Source organism: Salvelinus alpinus, chromosome 9 (genome assembly GCF_045679555.1).
Source record: "Salvelinus alpinus chromosome 9, SLU_Salpinus.1, whole genome shotgun sequence".
NCBI lineage: Eukaryota > Metazoa > Chordata > Actinopteri > Salmoniformes > Salmonidae > Salvelinus > Salvelinus alpinus.
This window is the reverse complement of record NC_092094.1, coordinates 78432722-78459954: the sequence shown is the minus strand read 5'-3', so window position 1 is coordinate 78459954 and position 27233 is coordinate 78432722. Positions and strand designations below refer to the sequence as shown.

General features: G+C 41.8%; 1 protein-coding gene across 2 annotated transcripts in view; it reads right to left on the bottom strand.

Moving 5' to 3' along the window:
- Positions 1-611: 611 nt before the first annotated feature.
- The window catches only part of LOC139530675 (rho guanine nucleotide exchange factor 10-like), an 86077-nt gene continuing 59455 nt past the window's right edge, over positions 612-27233 (bottom strand). For both annotated transcript variants that reach the window (XM_071327282.1, XM_071327284.1), the window contains 5 exons: positions 18325-18467; positions 15894-16068; positions 5362-5484; positions 4382-4936; positions 612-4247 (listed from right to left, as the gene is read on the bottom strand). In XM_071327282.1, coding sequence (XP_071183383.1) covers positions 4422-4936; positions 5362-5484; positions 15894-16068; positions 18325-18467 — 956 coding nt within the window. In that variant the 3' untranslated portion in view covers positions 612-4247; positions 4382-4421. The remainder of the gene's footprint in view (positions 4248-4381; positions 4937-5361; positions 5485-15893; positions 16069-18324; positions 18468-27233) is intronic.

Below are 27233 nucleotides of genomic sequence, written 5' to 3'. Positions count from 1 at the left end.
GGAGAAACGGTATGATGGCTGTGTGGTCCCATGGTGTTTACACTTGCATACTATTGTTTGTACAGATGAACGTGGTACCTTCAGGCGTTTGGAAATTGCTCCCAAGGATGAACCAGACTTGTGGAGGTCAACAATTTTTTTTCTGAGGTCTTGGCTGATTTCTTTTGATTCTCCCATGATGTCAAGCAAAGAGGCACTGAGTTTGAAGGTAGGCCTTGAAATACATCCACATGTACACCTCCAATGGACTCAAATTATGTCAATTAGCCTATCAGAAGATTATAAAGCCATGACATCATTTTCTGGAATTTCCCAAGCTGTTTAAAAGGCACAGTCAACATAGTGTATGTAAACTTCTGACCCACTGGAATTGTGATACAGTGAATTATAAGTTTAATAATCTCTCTGTAAACAATTGTTGGAAAAATTACTTGTGTCATGCACAAAGTAGATGTCCTAACCGACTTGCCAAAACTATAGTTTGTTAACAAGAAATTTGTGGACTGGTTGAAAAACGAGTTTTAATGACTCCAACCTAAGTGTAAGTAAACTTCAACTGTATTTAGGCTTGCCAGAACAGGGGTTGAATACTTATTGACTCAAGACATTGCCACTTTAAATTTTTTATTAAGTTGTAAAGATTTCTAAAAACATAATTCCTCTTTGACATTGTGGGGTATTGTGTGTGGGCCAGTGACACATCTCAATTTAACCTAGAAATTCAGGCTGTAACACAACGAAATGTGGAAAAAGGGGTGTGAATACTTTGATGGCACTGTAAATAAGCCGCCCTCTCCTTCAGTCCAGTCTCTCAAATGATTACAAAAAAAAAAAAAACATACATACTAAATACAACCCAAATGGAAAAGCAAAAAAAATACTCGCAAACGAGTGCTTCCCTTACATTTGTGAGAATTTTTAAAAAAAGTTAAGAACCAGCAAAACAACCACTACCTTCACGGAGTTAAAATAGCATAACATGTCAGTGTGTCTCATATCAGTATCCCAGTTATAGACGGAGACAGTTTTATCCAGCACCCTTATCTTCCCATTCTCTGGAGGTTGCATGGCGTAACCACTGGCCTTTTAGATATAAAAATAGCTGAGCCACTCTGGGCCAACACAAGGGCACCAGAGTACAATCAGCACCATGGATTACACTGCAGCATTCCTGCCTGGGACAGATGAACACAGAGAAAAAGCAAGCCATAGCCACAACAAATCTTCCACGTTCAAAATATAATGCATGATTGTCCCGCAGTATTATCTTGAGGAGCAGACATGCCACACACAACACATCCACACGCTGTGAAGAGAGAAATCACACACACACACAGCCATGCTGTCACAGACCATTGACAGTTCTCCATGGAAACCATGCAGAATCCGAGAAAACAAACAGTGTGTTTGTGAGTCAAGGCCATCTCCCAGTGTGATGAATGACAACAGTCATACAGGGCACGAGCCTGGGATTGCTCTGTGGTGATGGGGCCCTGTTTTTTGCGCAATTACGTGACATAGCAAGGTTTTATCCTGTATTATATCAAGAAATGAGAATTCCACCAAAAATTAAAGCAATGCTCTGAGGATGGTCCTGGACCATCTGACATAAAAAGAAAAAAGGGGACAGTTTGATGAAAAGACTTCAAATAAAAGGTTCAAATCCAGGCACGCCACAATTGTCCAAAAGCAGGGCTCTAGATACAGTATTTGTTATTGAGGTGCTGCTGGTCTGTATACCTTCACTGGTTAATAAATACTGTCTTTACCCTCAAGACAGAATAGTCATCAGCACATTAGCTAAATGAGACATCCTGTGGGAAATGTTTGGGTTCATGATACAGCACATTAGATTACAGCAAGCTATTACTGGAATAATATGGCATAAGGGTAATCATTTGGATAAAGGCAGGGACACTAAACTTCAAGTTCTAGAATATATTTGCGTTAACACAGATAATACAGTAATACATTTCAACATGATTGTGTAACACTATGTGGGCGGCATGAAACAAATTAGAGCCTGACCAGCTGAGAGAAAGAGTACATGTTGAAATCTTCAGGAAATGCGTCACCCTCAGTTCTTACTACCCTCCGGGCAAAAGATTGTCCTTACATGAATTGATAGCATCACATTATCCAGAAGATTAGGTTAACAAAGCTTTTGCTGAGGCACATATTTCAGGGTTGGATAGGTTAATTTCTAAATGTAATCCATTACAGTTCCTAGTTACCTGTTCAAAACTGCAATCTGTAACATTAGGATTAGCCAAACTCAGTAACATACCCTGATTACTTTGTTGCTTTTAGATTACTTTCCCCTTACGGGAAAACGCCACCCAAAAACTGCATCATATGGGGATGATTTCTGTATTTTGAAAGTTACACATTTTGAAAACTTGATTGCTGACAAGCAAAACATTTTGGGATTATGTCAACAATGGAATTATGAAACAAATAATAGATTGCTTTTGGGTGGAATTTTCCTTTAAGAGGCATTATAAGAAGACAAAAAGATTCATCAAACACATTTGGTGTGTCATCATAGTTGTCAGACTCGCTCAGGTGGAACAAACTTAAAACATGCGCCTTTTTTCAATGCCGAATTGCATGTCATTGAGAAAACAGAAAGGTGTCAATGTGTTTTTCCACAAATGTCCTTTTTTAATTTAAAAGTAATCAAGAAGTAATCTACTTTTTCAAAAGAAGATGTAATCTGATGAGGGTTTTTTTTTGTCATCAGATTACATGTAACTGATTACAAGTTATCAGTTACTCCCCAACCTTGTATACCATTTCCTTGCAGTCTTTCTCCGTCATTTCTCAAAATACAAACCATACAGTTTTTTTTGTTTGGTGTTGCTTTGATTGTATGGTATAGTTAGTACCTGTGTTCATCTGAAGGTCTAAACTAGTGCATTCGCAACATGTAGTTATGCAAACAATACAGAAAGACCCTTGATGTTCAGTGTGGAGAGGTGAATTTAGAGATTGGCATTGAACCAAACACCCAAGGCTATACATACTGGCAGCATATGTGAACTAGTGCACCTCCAGTATTTCCTTTCTGTTGATATAAGGTGAGCAAACTGAGCGTGCATACATTAAAACTAGATTAAAACAAACCTAGACACAGTATGTAAAGAAAAGATCCATAAAACTGTTGAATAAAACATTGTTTATAGATTTGTTAATATACGCAACAGAAGTACATACAAAATGTGACAAAAGTATAAAGCTTTTTATAATTTTTTTCTTTTTGAAATACCCTTTAGTGACAACGTTTATTTGGGCAAGTAACAACCCCTACTTCTTTTCATCTGGTAACAGTTAGCGACTCTCCCTCCATTTAGGATCTACAGGAAACCTGGCCAGCCAGGAAGTCCCATCATACCTTTCAGAAACACTCACCCTCCATAGCCCCCTGATGGCAACTATAAGGAAACTTTCAGCTTTAGTGTTCCAGTGAAATAAGGACACCATTGCAAAGGACCTCTCCCTGACCCAATAACAAACAAGCATATCTAGAAACAGACCCAATTCATAGAACATAGACTGGCGCAATGAGATGATCATGATATCAGGGCCTTGGCCCCAAAGAATATGCCTTTACCTAACAGTGGAAGTGTCAGACTAGACATTGTTCAAAGCCACAGAGATGAAGTCAACTTCTCTCTCAACTTCCAGTCCACATAGGAAAATGGGAATTTCTGACGTGTCCATCTTCATACTGCACCTGCATCTGCCCCGATATAATTATTGTGCCATCGACACTGATGATCTGGCCCAACGTCTAAGTAACAGAATATATTAGCCATGTTATAACAACTGAGACAAGTAACATTTCATCGGTCCTCTATGAAAATGACATTAAGGCCATTTCAGTGGTTTTTCTACATATTCATGTTCTCTTCCCTGGATTCATCTTCCACCGTGGTGTTAACGGTTCAGGTATTGAATGCTGTAAGCAAAGTCAGGTGCCATGAAAAAGTGGTTATAGTGTATTGATCCCTTGGCATTGACCCAATGGGAATGCCTCACATGTACATAAGGCTATAGGTTTTTGGGTGGGAGATACCATAAGAAACTCTTCAAACTGTTTATGGAATGCCCTCTGAAGTATTTTTCATTCTAAGACACATGGTTGAGTTGACTGAGTCCAAAGTCCAGACAACTATGGCAATGGACATCCTTTGGAGTTGTGTCACTGACTTCCAATAGGAACTGCAGCACCCTCAGTCTTCACCCTGACGAGAAAGAGAGACAATAAGAGCATGAGGAGGAGTATGGGGAGACTTGAAAGGATTATTACTATTGTCTTATGAGTGATTATTAAACCATTAACACTAGTGACTACTGCAGTGACTATGGTCCCACTCACCTTGCTGCACTGTGGTAGTTAGTCTTTAGTCTCTGGTCTCTTACATGTTGAGAAGAGGGATCTGCCACACCATAATGGTGGACACCGTCTCCTCCTGGCGGGACTGTTTGCTCTTCCTGTTGACCCTGCGGTGACCCAGCCCCCCCGACACCACAAGCAGAGAGCCGACGTCCACCTTCTTGACCCTCCTGCCCCTCTGGTGATTGGCTGGGTCATTGACCAGGTCATAGATGGCCCCGTCCTCAGGCCCATGCTCCAGAGAGCCCTGGGACAGAGCCAGGGAGCCACAGGAGGACGACAGGGAGTCCTGGAGGGCCATGGAGGTGCAGCCTGCCTCCCCCAGCCACACTCCCCGGCCCTGAGTAGCAGCAGGACTGGGTGTGGAGCCTGGGGGTGGAGGTGGGGAAGCCTCCCCGTCCTGGGTGTCCCCTGGCTGGCTGGGTGGGCTGCTGCCTGGGCTGTCTGAGTTGCCTGAGGTTCGGTTGCACACGGCGGCTGCCATGGTGAGGAACTTCACTGGGCCGTGGTGGGCATGGAAAGATACCATGCCCCGTCCTACAACATCCAAATATCCAGACACACATACAAATGCACTAATCACTAATAGTAATAACTACATATGTTTGAAATTGCCTGCTTTTGGCAGAAGCCTCCAGAGATTAAGAATTCTGTAGACCGGAGGCACACGGAAATTGGCTTTGAGTCATTATATCAATTAAGAGACAGTATCATTGTGAGAAAGGCTACACTAAACTAACCAGGCAGGGCTGGGTCCTGAAGGATAATGACTAAGGCCCATTAACCCATGTTTTGCTCCATTTACAATGACATACTACTGGCTATCAAAGACCTTAAAGCACCCCTTCCCAAATCCCCTCTTTAACCCCGAAACTATGACACCAAATGGATGGATTGCCATAGAAATCCTCATTGGGATGTTTTGATCATCTGGAATAATCTTCAGATGAAGATGCACCCACCTGTGACCTTGGGGATGCCCTGTAGTCTAGGGACAGAGAGGGCCACTGTCACCCCCAGGTTGGTCCCCACCAGCAGCAGACCATGACATACCAGCAGACTGCTCACAGAGACCCTCTGGTTTCCTATGGCCAGAAAATACACATCTTCATAACCTGAATCTGCAGAATATTAATTACATTCTGGAAGAAGTTGTAGAAAGCAGTAATCCAGTGGGCTGTAGTATTGCACAACATGTTCTGACCATATTGTTTTGTCAAATTATGAGAAAAAAAAGTTGATATTTAAATAGGTAATAGTTGACCTTCAAGAACGATTTCTGGAGTCAAGCAGTTTGACCTCACACCATAACACAGTAGGAGATTCAGAAGTAGAATCATGTCTCATAGAAATGAAAAAGAACTCTATTGGCCACTTCCAGTGAGCTGAGGTAGAGTACAGTTGAAAGGAGGGAGGTATTTCTGCTTAGTGTGTGGGGAGGTTACTAGGGCAATAACGCTTAACAGCCAATGGTCTCCCGGGCAACCGAAAGAGAAGCAGGAATAAAAAATGAAAAACTTTTCACTATTCGATTATAGTCCGCTTTGAGTCACACAAACAAAACAAAAAAGTATAAGAGAATGAGTGAACCGTAATGTGGTAATTAAACAAGCAACTGTGGTTCTATTCAGAAAGCCTAGAGCATGCTGGGACAGAAAGGACTACGTGTGTCCTGTCCTCCCCCCTCAGTCACAAATCAATTCAGTATGAAATGTCACTTTGTACTGTAAACACAGTAATTGTTAAGCTAAATGCACCTTTCAGAGGACGGTGATAAATTGTGTCTTCTGACGAACAATGTTTAGTGACTTATTATGTGGAACTTGGCACTCATTTACATATTAACTTTACCATGGGAACAAGCAGCAATACAAAGAGTGAACAGACAAATGTGCAAATGCATTTCGACAAAACAATCAATACAGACAGGTATGACTCTGAGAGAGCCTGTTAAGGCTCCAGTTGTGAGTGGCACTACCCATTATACATTGCAGCTCGAGTCACCTCCCTCCCATAACAACCCCCCCCAGGGACTTGGCCAAATCATCCGCTGATCCATCTGCCCGACCCCCAGAGTTCACCCCTCTGAAGAACATCAGTCCTGAGTCTACAGTACCAGCCTGTCAGTCACTAAACTACCCACCCAGCGCAGAACAGAGCAGCAAAACCCATCGCTGCACATGTGCTTACAATGAGGGTCCACGGTTACCAGAAACACACACACACACACAGGGGTGCATTTCTTGACTTCCTCCTTTCATAATATTTGAAGTTCCCCACCCATAGCCCAAACCAAAATAAACCGGGACCAGCATCAACACAGCCCAGGCCTGTTCCTGATCCCACACCAGACGTCTACTTTGATCTGCACTTATCCCCCACAACTAGCACGCTGGATTACAGTAGGGGGTGCAGATAGAAAACATTAGGCCTACAGTCCACCCTGATATTCCACTAGCAAGGCAGGGGGTGCAGATAGAAAACATTAGGCCTATAGTACAGTCGTGGCCAAAAGTTTTGAGAATGACACAAATATTAATTTCCACAAAGTTTGCTGCTTCAGTGTCTTCAGATATTTTGGTCAGAAGTTACTATGGAATACTGAAGTATAATTACAAGCATTTCATAAGTGTCAAAGGCTTTTATTGACATTTTATTGACATTAAGTTGATGCAAAGAGTCAATATTTGCAGTGTTGACCCTTCTTTTTCAAGACCTCTGCAATCCGCCCTGGCATGCTGTCAATTAACTTCTGGGCCACATCCTGACTGATGGCAGCACATTCTTGCATAATCAATGCTTGGAGTTTGTCAGAATTTGTTTGTCCACCCGCCTCTTGAGGATTGACCACAAGTTCTCAATGGGATTAAGGTCTGGGGAGAAAAATGTCCAACCAGGAAGTGGGAAATCTGAGGTTGGTCGATTTTCAACTCAGCTCCAATTGAAGATACAGTGGGATATTGGTAATGTTGCACTTCCTAAGGCTTCCACTAGATGTCAACAGCCGTTAGAACCTTGTCTGATGCCTCTACTGTGATGTGGGGCCGAAGGAGAGAGGAATGAGTAAGGTCTATCATGACCTGAACATGCCCTGACCATGCGTGTTCACGTGAGAGCGAGGTCTGTTCCATCGCACTTCTGAAGGCAAATGCATAACAGTTGTATCTTTTAGCAATGTTTATTATGAGTATTCCTGTAAATTGATGTGGCTCTCTGCAAAATCAAAGGATGTTTTGGAACTTCTGAACGTAAGGCGCCAATGTAAACTCAGATTTTTGGATATAAATATGAACTTTACCAAACAAAACATACATGTATTGTGTAACATGAAGTCCTATGAGTGTCATCTGATGAAGATCATCAAAGGTTAGTGATTAATTTTTTTTTTTTTTGAAATCGGACACTGGCTGGATTTACAACAAGTGTATCTTTAAAATGGTGTAAAATACATGTATGTTTGAGGAATTTTAATTATGGGATTTCTGTTGTTTTGAATTTGGCGCCCTGCAGTTCCACTGGCTGTTGAAGAGGTGGGACGCTACTGTCTCACGTACCCTAGAGAGGTTAACGAGAGAATCACTGACACGATGTCAGCTGGTCCTTTTGTGGCAGGGCTGAAATGCAGTGGAAATGTTTTTGGGGGATTCAGTTCATTTGCATGGCAAAGAGGGACTTTGCAATTAATTGCAATTCATCTGATCACTCTTCATAACATTCTGGAGTATATGCAAATTGCCATCATACAAACTGAGGCAGCAGACTGAGAAAATGTATATTTGTGTCATTCTCAAAACTTTTGGCCACGACGGTACACTATACTAGCAGGGGGATAGGGGGTAAGGCTGTGGCGGTCATGACATTTTGTCAGCCGGTGATTGTCAAGCAAATAACTGTCAGCCTCCTGGTAATTGACCGTTATTTTACATAAACACATTTGCATCTCCTGGCTTCCACACATAGCCCCCAAGCCACTGATGTTGACCTTTGGAACATCTTTTAAAAAGTCAAATAAATCCATGTAATATAGCCTACACCAGGGGTGTCAAACTCATTCCACGGAGGGCCTAGTGTCTGCAGGTTTTTGGTTTTTCCTTTCAATAAAGCCCTAGACAACCAGGTGTGGGGAGTTCCTAACTAATTAGTGATGTTAATTCATCAATCAAGTACAAGGGAGGAGCGAAAACCCGCAGACACTCGGCCCCCCGTGGAATGAGTTTGACACCTGTGGCCTACACCATCACAATAAATCCATTATATATTTTAGACCGGTCTAAAGAAACATGATATGAAGAAAATGTTGTCTATTTCAGAAGAACAGAATAGCATACTCTGAGTTGTCCTTATGTTAGGCCTTGATCTGGCAATGCCATGTGGGCTACACTAGTTCATTTAGCAGACAAGATTTGCATTATTGTATATTATTTTATAGTATGAAGAATACAATTGAACATAGCTGAATAAAATAGAAAGGATGTTTTCTACAAACGATTTCTGGAGGGAGTGAGCACATGCAGCTTTTCTGTGTTGAGCGGTTAACCAGGAAACAGGCACTCCTATATGCTTCATTTAGAGTTATTTATACAACTTTAGTTGTTCTACAAAACGCTGGGCTATATGTTTGAGTTTTAATACACACTGAGGCTAAATGATGCAACTAATGATGATTTGAAAAAAGTTGCATGAAAGGCATGAGCTCTGCTTTGTTCCTTGCGCAGGCTGTACACACTTCATCAGTCTCTCATTCAGAATTGGACAAGCACTTGATAATGCCTTGAATTTCCCGGCAGCATCCCCCTAGTGTGGCTGTAATGCCCCATAAAAACATCCATGCCTTTGGCGGCCAGTGGCCATTGTGTACCTGGGCTGAGTATATTCGTTATAATTCCCTTCTCCCCGCTGCGTGTTCCGAAGCGCCTCTAACTCACATGGCTCTCTCAAGATATCTCAATTCTTATTAGCCAATGCCCGTCATGTGATCGGGTTCTTCTCACAGGCATCCATCTCAGCTAAGAAGTAGGCTACAAATGAAGACAGACATCAGGGACGCAACTGTGCGCATCCTTCATATTATAACTGTCCACATTTACTTTTCGTCAGCCAACAAGATGAGTAGGCCTAACGAACAGTAAAAGCACTAGCTTTATAATTATGTCAATCTACTATACCCCATAGTACATAAGTTGACCTATTCTATTGGTTAACTTGTCCTGTGCGATAAATAATTATTCCAAACATAGTCTGGGACAATTGTGGGATGCGATAGATCTCAAATGAACTGGACCACTCGCATCAAAGAACCATTTAAAAGTAATGAGGCTGATGCAGCAGATCAGAACTTTTAGCTTAAAACGTTGATAAATGAATAGGCTATTTCTTCACATTATAAACACAGTAATGCGCACATGGCAGTAAGTTCCAAAATACAATCAATTAGCGGGAAAACACCTCAAAAGTTACCACAAATGCTATTATGCATTTAATGCTTTATTATAAAAGGTGCATTTTTTAAATGGTGAAAATTATCTTCCCCAAACTTGAAACTCATGCGCCGCCTTGTATGCCAGTTAGGCTCTACATTAGTTGTAAAGCGTATTAATGTGCTTAATTTTGAGAGGTTATTTGGCCACTTTAGTTGTGATACAAACCTCATCAAAACATATAGGCCTATGGGGAACGCAACTAATATTGTCTTTACATATACTAAATAATATGTGGGAAATTAGTTTTGATTTAGAATTTACCGTTATCTCGGAACAGGGGCAGGGGAAAAATACATGTCATTTAATGCACTTAAATAGCGAGTGGAGGACACTTTTCCCCGTGGTTTATTTTCATGCCAGCCAGGTAGGCTGTTGTAAAGCAAAGCAATGTGCATAATATTAAGAAAGTTGATGAATAAATATAGTAGACCTAGTCTATAGAAAGCTGACGGGATCCTCCTATTTTTAAAAGGCAATCAAAACTCTAGTTTCTCACGCAATTACATAGCCAGTAGAAATGTTGAGCAACATGAGCTCATGGGCTCTCATGACGTGTTGGATTTGATTGGAGTACATTTGCATTGATGGCAAAGTGATTAGAGAGACAACAAGAGTGCTGAGGCAGTTAGCAAGTTCGGTAGGCTACTGATGACCATCAGCATCAGAGCTTGGAAAAGCCTAATTACTTGTGACTTCCGGTGTGGCGTAATATGGTCACCATAACAGCCCTAGTAGGGGGTGGGTTAGATTTTAAACACTGATCCCATCTCATTAGAGAGATGGTTCATATCAGGCCAAAATCTGGGACCAGAGACAGAGGCTACAACCCTACAATCTCTTCCTGTGTCCAGGCCGCTGGGTGACCATGCTGAGAGGTGAAAGACCGTCCCAGAGCTAGTGCGGTAATGAAGGGTCTGGAGGTGTTGTTTCCTGTCCTCCACATGTTTGTCCCCATTAGTGTCCGCATGGCTGTGTATTTAGGTCAGGCCGAACAAAGCCAGTGATACAGAACCTCCTCTCCTGCACTCACGACAGACTTGTCTTCTAGGGTAACAAATACACAATGAAGAAACAAACCATATATCGAGCGTGGTTTCTGGGAGATTTTCCCAAATCGAAATTGACCAAACCAAACACTGTAAAGGGTTAAGGAAGGGCAGAGGAGGTATTGTAAAAGAATCACCAAAGCATGGGCATTTGAGCAATCATTGTGAAATTCAAATGAAAACAGCTATAACCTAATTACACTCAGAGACCACAGTTCTCTGAAATACCGGTTCTGTGGAATTCCTCAGTGCAATCAAAGGATTTACGAGGGATCGTTCCAACATGAACGAGCATGAGAAGGACAACCTCACCTGGAGCACGGAGGACATTTAACACTCCATTCTATGCCAGCAACCGTGAAATCCCTCCAGATATTTGGTGACGTCACCCTCCCAACTAAAAACCCCTGTCTGAACCTGTGTTTCCTAAAACAAGCCAAACTAAAGGAGGTCTGCAACTTCTCTAAACTGCTGAGGAAACTAGTTCACATAACACACATCGTCTTACCGCTCTCTGCTAGACTTCTGAAACCCTGTAAATACACAAATAGTGTGTAGTTAGTCTGTCTTGGTTCCTGTTGTTTGTTCACACAGTGTGTACGGGTGCATCCGGAGTTCCATCTTTAGTCTGAAATAAAACCCTCCAGTTCTACATCAACAAGCATCCATCACCCTTCACTCTCAACAGGTATTGATCGTTCGGGCCCCTACCACGCCCACCATGGCCCAGTGAAGTTCCAAAAGGCTTGAATGACACTACGGTTCGAGTTAGCAGGCTCTGCAGATCCAATACGTTCTCAAGCCTAGTCAATCAATCTAGGAGCAGCTGCCAACAACTGAAGAATAAGTACCTGGGTGGAAGATTGTGGAAAAGCCCGGACCAGGAGCCAAATCCAGGCTTGTAGGGGCATACAATACAACTCCCTCCACGGAGAGAAATCTGAACTTGCCCTGACAAATCACATTCAGATGTTTAGCCAGTGCAGGCCACCAGTTCAAACCATGGTTGAAGAGAACTGGCAAAGCGGTACAGTGGGGGTTGGTTCAGTTGGCTGTTCCACTTTAAGGGTGGAAAACAGAGTCCCATGACAGAGAGATACTGTAGATAGGGCATTAACACAGTGCTGTTATCGGAGGAAGTCAGCTCTTTGGTGATACACACAGACCGTAAGAGACCCTGCTTGGCCTAGAGGAAGAAGTCTTTCAAGTCGCTGGTCTGAGGTCTGAGGTCCTTCGGAGAGACTCTGTGGTTGATGTCTCTTATTAGTTAATGGTACCAAGGAGTCTTAAATTATTCCAGACTGGCTTTATCATTCACATCTGTGTTGAAAACCCTTGCTCAACCTCAAGATTGGTGTTGGGCTGAGTTTCCCAGAAGGGTAGGTGTAGGGTAGGGTTAGTTACTGACTGGATATTGAAAGCATGCTGTACTGAATGAAAGTGTTCTCTTGCTTTCCCACAAACCACCACAAAGTGATCCCTAAGAGACCCTTAGGTTTATGCAAGCCTTGATTCGATTGCATAATCAAATACTGGAGCACTATATGCAAGTAAACCATGCACGATGGGACATATGCCAAGATTTAACACAAGGTTTGCTGTGCAACTTGAAGCCATGATATTGTCCCTTACTCTAATGCAATATATTACATGAAACTGCTTGAATTGGTTATCAAATATTATCTAACTCCCATATGGTGTACTTCTTTGTGTCTAATCTCTCTTTGAAAGTAAATATTTTATAGGGTACACAAAACCTTATGGTAATAATGGATGAGGCCAGTAAAATACTCAACTATGTACACACAGTCTAGGGCTTATAAACAATGGGCAGAACTCAGTTTATTATGCTTTTAAAAGAAGACCAATATGTTACTCTAGGTTAGTCATTACTGGTGACACACACACACACACACAAACCGACTGATCCAGAGCCACAGCAGCTGTCACTATATAAAACACTCCACAGCAGTGTCAAGTTTAAAATAATGAATTCAAACTTGAGCTCAAAAACAGTCGACTGGACGGCATCTTCAAAATACTTTACAACTTCAGAGGTGAGGAACTGTGGACAATAAACACTTCATGACAACATCACAAAAGGAACCTCTCAAAACGCAGAGCAACCCTTATAGTACGGCTGACGTTCCTACAGTACAGCTGATGACAGAGGACTAGCAGCTGAAACTGACAATATACAGGATCAAGCCCCAAAAACTCAGATCAAACCAGCCGAGCTGTTGTAGCAATATTAAAGAGCAGCCACATATAGGAGAGAAAGATTATGACTAGTCCTCTAGACTGATGTAGGACACAGAGCTCTGACAACAGATTACTATTCACAACACAGCTGGCTTTGATGGAGATCCTCTCTGGTCTGCTGCTCGTCTTTCTGACTGCCATCTGGCCGTCGCTAAGCTGTTTGAGGCGAGCTTCACTACTATAAAAGGACAAATCAAACTTGTCATACTGAAACAACAAACAACGTATGATTTCGCCAAGTTACAGGACTCTGTAGCAATCAGTTTGTTACTATGGTAACAGCAATTGATGTAGCAACAGAGAAGGTAACTAAATACACTATATATTCAGTGGAGGTTGAAATTATTGACACCCCTGATAAACATGAGCAATAATGACTGTATAAAATAAATAATTAAAATACTGAGCTATATTAATGCTCCCAAAAAATTGTAAATTATATTATTTTATAATAATACAATTGATCAGGAGAGAGAGAGAGATTTTGTTTAAAAGTAATACTATTTTTTGGGGTCAAAGGTAGGGGTCAAAATGATTGACACCCCTAAAGATTCTAATAAAATAGTAAAAAGTTTAGTATTTGTTCCCATATTCCTAGCACACAAGGACTACATCAAGCTTATGACTGTACAAACTTGTTGGATGCATTTGCAATTAATTTTGGTTGCGTTTCAGATTATTTTGTGCCCTAAAGAAATAAATGGTAAATAATGTATTGTGTCATTTTGGAGTCACTTTTATTGTAAATAAGAATATAATATGTTCCTAAACACATCTACATGCATGTGGATGCTACCATGATTAAGGATAATCCTGAATAAATCATGAATAATGATGAGTGAGAAAAGTCGCAGAGGGTCAAACAAAGATCATATCATTTGACCCTGACCTTTGAGAAAAAGACTATTACTTGTTAAACAAAACCTCTTTCTCTGAGCAATATTGTATTAGTATAAAACATACAATTTACACCCCAGAATCTAGCATAAAATCTAGCTTGTATTTGAAATGTCTTATTTTCTACAGTTATTATTGAAAGAAGAGGGTGCGGAACCAATGTAAATCGAGGTGCAAATCGAGGAAGCTTGAGCTAAATCCGATTCTGGATCCAAAGGGTATTAACCAAACTCAGACCCAGCGCTGGGGAAATAACACAGATTACTGTGTACTGGGAACCTTTATACAACCCAAAGGAGCTTTACACAGTCTGACTGATCTGTACTCGCCATTCATGACTAAACAGTCTTGCAAAATGTTCCACGAACTGAGCTAACTTGATCTATGACTATCCTACTCCTCTCTGTGTGACCGGATACGAAGACATCTCTACCTACTGATAAGCATATAGTCTGGCCTACATCTGTAACAGCTTTAAATTAGTTGTAAACTTCAAAGTTTAAAGGCCCACTGCAGTCAAAATTATGTTTTCCAGTGTTTTATATCATATTGTACAACAGTTGATGAAACTAACATTGTAAAAGTGTTATTTCCTGGTAGTTGCTGGTTGAAAATACAATCTACACAGGACCCTTCTAATGAGCAGGTTTGGAGTTTTGGCTTTCCATGGTGACATCACCATGCAGTAAATTGGTTAATAGACCAATAACTAAGAGAGTTCCAAAACACTCTGCCAATAACAGCTATTTTTCAATTTTCCCCTCCCCACCCACTCCCAGACAGTCCTCTTCTCAAGCAAGATTTTTGCAAGATTGGGGCTTGAAACTTGTATGCTACCCTCACCCACACCCCAAACAAAACCTAGTAGAGAATGGGATGATGTTGGGTTAAGGATGAATGGTAAATGTTTGGTGGTTCAATAAAGGACCAGAATGAGAGGTTCTCAGGTTTCTCTCTACCCCGGGACTCTTTGAAGAGGACCGAAACAACCAACCTGTCACAACACAACCACAGAGGACACACCTGACTGTGATGTCATCTAATTACAGACAGGCACTGTGTGAGGCAGCCCTTTGAAACTGCGTTTATCATGACAAAGACCCGCACCATCGGATAAAAGCGGAGGGTATATTTGGGGGAAAACCCACCAAGTACACGACTACCTGACGACTGACTGTCAAAAGCGATCCACTTCTACTTTGAGACGACTACTCTGCTCTCGCTGAGAAATAAACGGTTAATTCCCAGGATCCAGTCATTGAGTGACTTGGCTTACAGGACACACAGAGAGAACAAAGACATGGGTGTTGGTGGTTTGTGCAATCATAGTTGATAAGACCACAACATTACCCATAAATCACAGTACTGCAGGCTGAGGGTTGGCACAGCAATGTAACTGTATACTGACATCCTAAAGGTAAGGTTCACCTTTGAGTGTGTGGTTAAGCTGTGGAGAGTGGCTTTGCTATGTGGAAATTGTGTTCTATTGCACAGGAGGTTGGTGGCACCTTAAATTGGGGAGGACAGGCTCATGGTAATGGCTGGAACGCAATGGAATTTAACTCAAACACATGGTTTCTATGTGTTTGATACCATTCCATTCACTCCATTCCAGCGATTATTATAAGCCGTCCTCCACTCAGCAGCCTCCTGTGTTCTACTGTATTAGAGAAAAATGAGTTTGCAGGACCTATACTATACTAGAGTGTCTTGTATCAGCAGCAAAGATGTTCATACCATGTGTTGAATACCATGCCAGAAAGTGCTGTTGTTGCATACAAGTGACAATTGTGACAACGATATCGTTACCAGCCAGTATGTTGTGTACAGGCGTAGCGACGTTGATGTCCTGTAGAGGCTCCAGGGTCTCCGTGTGGAACAGTCTGAGGGTGGACCCAGAGCTGAAGGCTAACCAGATACCCACTCCAGCCACCACCATGTGGGATACAACCATGCCTTCCTCCTGGTGGGCCTCCAACTGCCTCTGACAGGGGGAGAGAGGAAGACGGGAAGAAAGGATGTTATACTGCACAGCCCAATGACTCATTGCTCAGTTCTTCAATTACGTTGTCTGTTTTCAGAGTAGTGGGAGAAAACCCTACTAACTTAGCCACCAATCAGGAAGAATCATGTCTCTTCAACAATCTCACACAGGAAATGCCTTTTACATGGTTGTATTTAGCATGCCAGTATATTTACACATCACTGAGTCACTGAGGAGTAGTCTTATGGTACAATACAGCTGTCCAAGTGATTTCAGAGGGTGGAGACAGACAGATCATCTGCACTGTACTGTCTAAGCTGTGACAACACACCGACACACTGACAGTAAGCCTGCTAAGAGGCTGAGCCTTGTCCACATCCTAGTAATGGTAGAGTTTACACAGTGGAGATAATATTACTGTTACGGCTAGGGATTATTTTGAGAAACCAAACAAGATGGACTACGTTACTCCAGCTGACATAATAGTAAACATTAGAGAGGTGGTAGTTGTGTTTTGACTTGCACGACTGTTGTAGGTAGTGCTGAGCACAATAGCAACATCAGCTTTACTCAAAATATGAGCTATGAGGAAAGTCCTGTCTGCTTCTCATAGATCCACAATTTGATATAAACTTGCCTTGATTTTATTTCTCTAATTACAAAGCCAAATATGACTGAGGGCATTTCAGCTTACCCAATATGGACTACTCTGTGCCTCAGTTCTACTGCTATCAGTCAGAAAGAATATCAATTGTGGATTTAGTTGTTTTTAAGTAATTTCCCTGCAATTTTCTCAGCCTAGTACCTGGGAGGAACTACTGTACAGCCATCAGCTGAGTGGCATGGAATCTCCCTCATCCCTGTTAACGAAGGGAAACTCTACTTGGCCAAGGACAGTCTCACAGGCCTCACAGCAGGGTTCCAGTATTAACAACGAGATCAGGTATTGTGTCACTGAACCTACATACATTTGAACCTCCCAGATGACCCCTCTATCCTCCTCTCCCTTTCCCCCTCCTTTTGTCTCTCCGTCCACATTTCTCTACCAGTCTCTCTCCTTCCTCTTCACCTCAGTCTCTCCCACTCGTTCCTTTTTGCCTGCCGCTCTTTCTCCCCATTTCTCTCCATTTCTCCCCATGTAGGTGCCAGGGTGTAAGCCTTCGGGGAGAAAGGCAGGTGGTCCTGTAATGAACCGAATTACACTAACTGGATTATGAGTCACTGTGTATCAGAGGGGAGGAGGGATGTTATTCCAGGACGGACAGCAGGTGCTTGTGACCCGGACTGCGACTCCAGGACGGACAGAGAACAACAAACGCTCCGGGCCTGGAGAGAGGGAGCGAGAGACCCCTCCCAGGTTCCTCTATACCTCTCTAACGCAATTAAGCCAGAGCCAAGCGCAGGTGATATGACAGAGATTGGGACAGAATTAGTAACCTAGAAATACATAACTAGACGTGACATGCCCTCCGGCCACGTTCTATATTCTAATGTCTAAGGCTCTAATCCAACCACACCTCATTTGGTGGTTTCACAGTTAATAGCAGAGAGCAACATATCCACATCAACAGTAGATAGCACTGTATCTTTAAGAGTAAAGCTACCAGAACCAGCGATGCCCTAGAGAGACCGAGCAGAGCAGATGCATGGTGTGGGATGGTAGAATATCAGAACAGAAATGTGAAGCATGCCCAGAAAATGTGATGAATGCACCAACACCCACATCTATGCAACCGCAGCAGGAAACTCCAATGAGCTGTGGACAAAATAATTTCCATTTCAGTTAAACGAACTGATCAAGAGGTCAATCAGAGTTTATCACAATTTTCATCTTCAAATCCTTCATATTTGTACAACGCCATTAGACCTCTTAATATATTTTTTATTGAGGCCCTGGAATATAATATTTGAATAGTAGATTGGAGCTGCAAGTTGGACCACCCCACTTTGTAGCAGTTGAACTGTAATAAAAGGTGTCCTCTACACCACCACGAGCGTGTCCTACATTCCTTTTTCATTAACCTGGGAAGCAGCTAGGATATTGAATTTGTGCTCTCTCTCTCTCTCACACATGAGCCTCAGTATCCTGAACTACACAGAGACACGGGAGACTTGGTCAGGTACAGATGAGAGTTATGAGAAAGGAAAGGGTGAGATTAGGAGATATTCGAGATAGGAAAGACAAGTACCTGACATAAGGTTATGAGACAGAGAGAGAGGCAGGGACAGGAAGTGAGATAGAGATGGTGTAGTTACCTCCACAGTGTGCGTGGTAGTGCTAATGATGAAGACTTGTCCTCCAGAGGAAGCCCATACGTGGCCCTCCACAGCTAGCATGGCCTTCACTGGCAGAACCCCAAGCTTCAGCACCTTAGGAGAGTCTGGATTCCACAAGCCATCTGAAACACAAGCATACACATCACTTACAATACAGTGGCAAATCACTACAAATCTGGAAGAACCAACAACTAGTGGAGCAAATATCACTAAGCAAGAATATTAATGAATTTGTTAGATATGGTTAATCAGATTATGCATACATTAGTGACAGAGAACCCCACTTAATGTCATCTGCATTTATGATCTGCATAATAACACTGGAGAGGCCATTGATGGTTTCACAGGATTCACAATGAATATAGATGTACCGAGAGGCATTAGTCATTTGTAGAGCCAACCCACACACTTCCTACATACTGCTGTCTGCCTACTGCTATACAGAGCCAAGGACTCCACTGTGAACACCCAACACTGGTTACATTACAAATATAGCTAACATTTCTCTGCAGGATTCATCTTTCTCCCTCAGTTTATAACCCAACTGCAACGGCTCGAGAACACATAGTGTAGGCAGGAGTTGTAGGATTACATCCTTAAGAAAATTCAAGAAGCTTCAAAGTAGTGTAAAATAAGAAGTTAAATTCCTCCAGACACCTAACTAAAGGAAATATCAGAGGCCTTACCAATTGTGTTTGTTTAAAGGGAACTCACAGTCAGCTATTGAAAGGTGCCATACAGGGAGGAATGGGGGGACTGAGGTATAGTAATTACTAAGGAAGTAAGGGGCTCGGGTGGATTAAAAACACTGCTTTGTGTTTATTGTTATAATAACCACAGGGTGTGTGTGTGTGTGTGTGTGTGTGTGTGTGTGTGTGTGTGTGTGTGTGATAAAGGACAGAGGGATTGAGAGTGAAATTTCAACAAGCTGAAGTGTGCAGGACTAAAACTGTGCATGTGTTTAAACATCATTCTCCATCCCAGCCAGTCTTATGTAACCTGCCTCTCTGTTACAGCGTGTCTACAGACCCAGTTCTTTCCCTTCTACACACTAACATTCGATCATGTCAATGTTCCTTCTTAGGAACAGCCAATCAGACCGCAGAGAGTGTGATGTTACAATAGTAGATATAAATCTCATACTGAAAGATAAAAAGGACAAAGAGATCAAGACATAAAACCTGGCACTGATGAGGACACTCCCATTCAGGAATTGTACAAGGAAATATCAGGCTACTTCAACACATTACATAATATAGCTTGAGATGTTTCATTCCATGTCCTTATTCCCTGACTGGCTGGCAATGGCATGCGGTCTCTGCTGAGCCATTCACACACACATAACCAAAGAAGAACTAGAGTGGCAGAATGGGGCTGGCTGGGGGTTCAGACAGGGCCGTGCCTACGGCATTGTGACATGATCACGCACAATCACTCAGCCACAGGCAGGCAGGGCATAGCCACAGCACAGCTAAACACATGGAATTCAAACTGTGGTGCTCTGGCGATACAGATAGTGACACACACAAGTTTGGGGTCACTTAGAAATGTCCTTGTTTTTGAAAGATATTTTTTTTGTCCATTAAAATAACATCAAATTGATCAGAAATACAGCGTAGACATTGTTAATGTTGTAAATGACTATTGTAGCTGGAAACGGAAGATTTTAGGGAAGATCTACATAGGCATACAGAGGCCCATTATCAGCAACCATCACTCCTGTGTTCCAATGGCACGTTGTGTTAGCTAATCCAAGTTTATAATTTTAAAAGGCTAATTGATCATTAGAAAACCCTTCTGCAATTGTGTTACCACAGCTTAAAACTGTTGTCCTGATTAAAGAAGCAATAAAACTGCCCTTTAGACTAGTTGAGTATCTGGAGCATCAGCATTTGTGGGTTCGATTACAGGCTCAAAATGGCCAGAAACAAAGACCTTTCTTCTGAAACTCGTCAGTCTATTGTTCTGAGAAATGAAGGCTATTCCATGCGAGAAATTGCCAAGAAACTGAAGATCTCGTGCAACGTTACGTACTACTCCCTTCACAGAACAACGCAAACTGGAATAACCAGTTAGACCAGAATAGAAAGAGAAGTGGGAGGCCCTGGTGCACAACTGAGCAAGAGGACAAGTACATTAGTGTCTAGTTTGAGAAACAGACGCCTCACAAGTCCTCAACTGGCAGCTTCATTAAATAGTACCCGCAAAACTCCAGTCTCAACGTCAACAGTGAAGAGGCGACTCCGGGATGCTGGCCTTCTAGACAGAGTTGCAAACTTTCCAATAAAAATAAAAGATTAAGATGGCCAAAAGAACACAGACACTGGACAGAGGAACTCTGCCTAGAAGGCCAAAAACAAGGGCATTTGTAAGTGACAGCAAACTTTTGAACAGTAGTGTATATATAAAAGTCTGCAGCATTGCAACTCTAGAATGCAGTGCCATATGCTGTATTAGTATTTGTTACCTAATCATATAGCGTTATTTAATGCGTGTGAATGGATTTCGTTTCATAACTGAAATGAGTTTTATATTTAGACTTATATGGTGGCGTTTATTTCTTATGGTTCCTTCTCTACCATAGTTCCTTTTAAAATGTAAATGGAACTCTAATATAAATGCTAATAGCGTCTGAGCCCACGCAATGTGACAAAGCACTGGAAGAGCTTTAGCTAGGACGCGGATGCACAAGTTTCACCACTGAAGCTAGGATGACTCATCATTTGAAGTTCAAGCTTGAGCTGACACTGTCACTCATGTAGAAAAACAAGTACGCAAATTAAAGGAAACCACTTTAAATTGTCATTCATAACTACCGTGTATCTCCATCTCTTCTCTCAGTGAAAACATTGAGGGAGCCAAAGGACAGTGGAGAACACCTGACATTTGACAGGGCTGTCAACAACTCAGCTTTTCCATTCAGTCAAAGCAAAGGGAACATTCACGAAGTACCCTGACAAGTCCATTGAATTGAACAATCATCTGCTGCATGGAGAACAAAGGAACCATCATCTGATGTTTATAGGAAAGAAATATAAATGGAAACAGTGACATTCTGTTCAACAGAGATGGAACAAAAGTGGGCATTCTTTCAGCGTTGCAACATTCCCTTCCAGGCTTTACTGAGCTGGTTGAGGCTCAAGAGAATACTTTCGCTTCTTACTTTCACTCCAGCAGATACCAGTATATCCTCTATCCCCCTCTCACACAACACAAAGTGCCCTGTTGGAGGGAAGGCAGCTTTACTCAACCTGGATAGGAATCAGGGATTGACCACATTTCCTTCTCACCATCTCTGGATATGTAACACAATATTATCTGGGAATGCAGCTGGAACAACTGAACCCCAGTTGCTGACTGGATTTAGTGTTTCTATTGATTGGCAGGGTAGTCTTTTCACCTTGGTTCACCGAGCAAAATAAGTAGCTGACTGAAGCATCCCTGAACCTCAAAGCTGGAAATTAGATAAAGGTTAAGTCAGAGGCTAGTGGACTAAACTTTTGGTTTTGGTACCCTTCCCCAGATCTGTGCAGAGTTGCAAAGAGAAAGCCATATCTCAGACTGGCCAATAAAAATAAAAGATTAAGATGGGCAAAACACAGACACTTGACAGAGGAACTCTGCCTAGAAGGACAGCCTCCCGAGGTCGCCTCTTCACCGTTGAGACTGGTGTTCTGCGGGTACTATTTAATGAAGCTGCCAGTTGAGGACTTGTGAGGCGTCTGTTTCTCAAACTAGACACTAATGTACTTGTCCTCTTGCTCAGTTGTGCACTGGGGCCTCCCACTCTTTCTATTCTGGTTAGAGACAGTTTGCTCTGTTCTGTGAAGGGAGTAGTACACAGTATTGTACGAGAACTTCAGTTTCTTGGCAATTTCTCGCATGGAATAGCCTTAATTTCTCAGAACAAGAATAGACTGACGAGTTTCAGAAAGTCTTTTTGAGCCTGTAATCGAACCCACAAATGCTGATGCTCCAGATACTCAACTAGTCTAAAGAGCAGTTTTGTTGCTTCTTTAATCAGAACAACAGTTTTCAGCTGTGCTAACATAATTGCAAAAGGGTTTTCTAATGATCAATAAACTTGGATTAGCTAATAGAACGTGCCATTGGAACACAGGACTGACGGTTGCTGATAATGGATCTCTGTATGCCTATGTAGATATTACATTTAAAAAAAATTAAAATACAGTTTCCAACTACAATAGTCATTTACAACATTAACAAGGTCTACATTGTATTTCTGATCAATTTGATGTTATTTTAAAAATGAAAAAAAATAAATAAAGAGCTTTTCTTTCAAAAACAAGGACATTTCTAAGTGAGCCCAAACTTTTGAACAGTAGTGTATATACAGCGGATTTTAGTTTAGTCAGCTAGTCAGGGGCCAACCAGGGCCACAGAGAACGAGTGTCATGCAGAGTGGGCACCAACACCAACAGACAGATCTGCAAGGCACATAGACATTTCAGTCATGGAAAAAGACCCTAAACTACAGTTCTGAGTCATAAGACTCAGCGAGCTGCATGTCATGCCGATGCAGATGGTGTAATTAATGTCTGGCTGAGATAAACAACATAGCAAGCCCTTGACAATGGTAGTGTCTCACCACCCTGTCTTAATGTGCTCATGTTGCTGTCACTAAACTCATTCAACAACAACAAGCAAAGTGTTTTCATACTATGAGAGAGAAAAATACATTCAGACAAAGACACAAGTACAGGGAGATAGAGAGACAGACAGCGCAGAGGAGAGAGCGAGCACTTTGTCTCTGACAGTGTGCTAGCGCTGCAGGATATTAAAGGGGTCAGCGCTAGCTAGCAGATTAGCGACTTCTCCCAGGCAACCAGGCCAGGCTCCATGGAGACAGAACGCTGTGAGACCTAGTACAGCCAGCCAGCCACAGAGAGAGAGGGAGGTCTTGGTCCCTGGAGCAGAGTTAATTCATACTGGTGATTCACCCTGTATGCCACAGGGACTGGGTCAACACACACACCTAACAACTTCTCTATGAGTCTGCAACCCAGCATCACCCAATTTCCTCTCAACTGTCTAGTTGGGAAAAGGTCAGGTCTTCCTCCAAGAGAGGCTGAATCTGTTCCTCTATTCATGTTTCTTGGTTGGACTGAATGCACAGTAGCAACAACAGCTTACCTTTCTCCTTGGCCAGATCTGACCTAGCACATAATTTGAAATATAAATATGCAGTCATGCGTAAATACATTAAGTATGGGTGGTCCAAGGAGTCAAAGCCACTATTCTGGCGCAGCACCATGCTCTACCAACAGAGCTACATAAACACAGAACACCTACCTGGATTTAAAACAAAACAAAAACTTTTTCATTTAAATAAATTTGTATTTTAGGTTTGGTTAAGCTAAATGTAGCTAGTACCATGGCTGTAAGTATACCTATTTCAATTAAACTTAAAAACAAACCGTTACCACTAGAACCGCCATAGGCCAACGGCCACTGACGTTTGATTTTGTAAATAAAAAAAATCTGCCCAAAAGATAAGCTGTTCTGCTCCTTCAAAGACTTTACCTAAATGTTTGTATTTTACACTGCTAATTTTTCTGAATTTTGAAATTACAAACAGAAATGATTAAAAGTGATTAGCCTTTTTACTTGTAGGACGTTGGTACCCAGCCAGCTGCTAATGCATCTCTCTCTCCTCACTGAATGACAAATGGATAATTTGCACCTTACTTCACAATTGAATTAGGCCTAACTGAATGATAAGAAGGGTGAAGAGGTTGATTTTATTTAGAAAGACAAGTGTAATGATGAGTTTGTGTTATGCCTATGCCTGCCACACACACACATACATTTCTTAAACATAAGAGTGTGAGTTTGTCACTTCCCACTTGACGGGTTGTGACAAATAGCTCTCACAGGAGCAGGGCACAAATAATACTCAATAATTTAGCACTTTATTTTGCTCATCTTACATATAAAACTTTATTTGTTCATCAAACATTGTGAATAACTCACCACAGGTTAATGAGAAGGGTCTGCTTGAAAGAATGCACATAACTCTGCAATGTTGGGTTGTATTGGGTGCGTGTTGTCCTTGTTAATGCAGACAGAAGAGCGCCAACTTCTTAAATCATAGCCTCAATTTTGTCCCGCACATTGAAAAAAGGGATAACGAATCAAGTTGTTTGTGTCATCCGTTTCGGGAAAGTACCTGCATAATTGCACACCCAACTCACTCAGGTGCTTCACTATATCACATTTTACATTGTTTGTAAGTTGAGTTCATTTGCACTCAAAAAAAATCATACAATGATGGGAAGACCTGCGTGTTGTCCTTGTTAATGCAGACAGAAGAGCTCCAACTTCTTAAATCACAGCCTCAATTTTGTCCCGCACATTGAATATAGTTGCGGAGTCCCTGTAATCCTCGATTCAGATCATTCAGGCGAGAAAAAACATCACTCAGACCAGTCGTGTGAGAAACTCGTCATCATGCAAGCGGTCAGACAAGTGAAAATTATGGTCAGTAAAGAAAACTTTAAGCTCGTCTCTCAATTAATTGTTTAAATTTTTTTTTTACAAATGTGTCAATACTTTGCCCTTTGAAGTTGTAAAAGCGTTACATGGTCACTGCCCATATCATTGCAAAGTGCAGAAAATACACTAGAGTTCAGGGGCCTTGCTTTAACTTCTTATGACTGCAGGGGCAGTATTGAGTAGCTTGGATGAAAGGTGCCCAGAGGTGCCCATAATAAACTGCCTGCTCCTCAGTCCCAGTTGCTAATATATGCATATTATTAGTAGTATTGGATAGAACTCTGAAGTTTCTAAAACTGTTTGAATGATGTCTGAGTATAACAGAACTCATATGGCAGGCAAAAACCTGAGAAAAAAATCCAAACAGGAAGTGGGAATTCTGAGGTTGGTAGATTTTCAACACAGCCCCTATTGAATACACAGTGGGATATGGATGAGTTTGCACTTCCTACGGCTTCCACTAGATGTCAACAGTCTGTAGAACCTTGTCTGATGCCTCTACTGTGAAGTGGGGCCGAAGGAGACAGGAATTAGTCAGGTCTATCATGACCGGACCATGCTCTGAGCATGCGCGTTCACATGAGAGTTCACATGAGAGAGGGAGCTCTGTTCCATCGCACATCTGAAGTCAATGTAATTCTCCGGTTGGAACGTTACTGAAGATTTGTTAAAAACATTCTAAAGATTGATTCAATACATCGTTTGACATGTTTCTACTGACTGTGACGGAACTTTTTGACATTTCGTCAGCTTTTAGTGAACGCGCTTCCTGACTTTGGATTTGTTTACCAAACACGCTAACAAAAATAGCTATTTGGACATAAATTATGGACATTACCGAACAAAACAAACATTTCTTGTGGAAGTGGGAGTCCTGGGAGTGCATTCCGACGAAGATCAGCAAAGGTAAGTGAAGATTTATAATGCTTTTTATGAGTTTTGTTGACTGCACAATTTGGCGGGTAACTGTATGGCTTCCTTTTGTGGCTGAACGCTGTTCTCAGATTATTGAATATTGTGCTTTTGCCGTAAAGCTTTTGAAATCTGACAGTGGTTGCATTAAGAACAAGTGTATCTATAATTCTATGTAAAACATGTATCTTTCATCAAAGTTTATGATGAGTATTTATGTTATTTGACGTGGCTCTCTCTCCGGATATTTTGGAGGCATTTCTGAACATGGCGCCAATGTAAACTGAGGTTTTTGGATAGAAATATGAACTTTATCGAACAAAACATATATTTATTGTGTAACATGAAGTCTTATGAGTGTCATCTGATGAAGATCATCAAAGGTTAGTGATTAATTTTATCTCCATTTCTGCATTTTGTGACTACTGTCTTTGGCTGGAAAATTGGCTGTGTTTTTCTGTGATTTTGCGGTGACCTAACAATTGTTTGTGGTGCTTTCGCTGTAAAGCCTATTTAAAATCAGACACTTGTGGGATTAATAACAAGATTACCTTTAAAATGGTATAAGATACATGTATGTTTGAGGAATTTTAATTATGAGATTGCTGTTTGAATTTGGCGCCCTGTACTTTCACTGGCTGTTGTCATATCGATCCTGTTAACGGGATTGCAGCCATAAGAAGTTAACATTAATACCATTTTCATTGTAGTGTCCAAAACATCTTTCAAGCTGTCAGGCACTCCCTTGGCAGCAAGAGCCTCTCGGTGGATGCTGCAGTGTCCCCAAGTGGCATCGGGAGCAACTGCTTGCACGCGCATTACCACTCCACTATGTCTCCCTGTCATGGCTTTTGCGCCATCTGTACAGATACCAACACATCTTGACCAAAGTCCATTTGATGTCACAAAGCTGTCCAGTACTTAACAAATATTCTCTCCTGTTGTCCTGTTTTGCAGAAGAGTATGCCTCCCTTAATTGACCCCCCATAAACATAACGGACATATACCAGGAGCTGTGCCAGGCCCACCACGTCTGTTGACTCATCCAGCTGTAACGCATATAATTCACTGGCTTGTCAGCGAAGCAGTAATTGTTTCAAAACACCTCCTGCCATGTCACTGATGCGTTGTGAAACAGTGTTGTTTGATGAATGCATTGTCTGTATAGTTTTTTGGGGCCTTTTCCCCCAGCATTGTCCCAGCCATATCCGCTGCAGAAGGAAGAATGAAGTCCTCCACAATAGTATGGGGCTTCCCTGTTCTAGCCACTCGGTAGCTCACTATATAAGACACTTCTAGCCCCTTGTTATTAATGGTATCTGTTGCTTTTTTACATGTCTTACTACTCGAAAGTCGCCTTAATTCTCACTCAAACTCCTGTGGCTTATTTTTCAAATTGGCATGTTTTGTTTCTAAATGTCTGCGCAAAAGTGAAGGTTTCATCGAGTTGTGAGATAGTA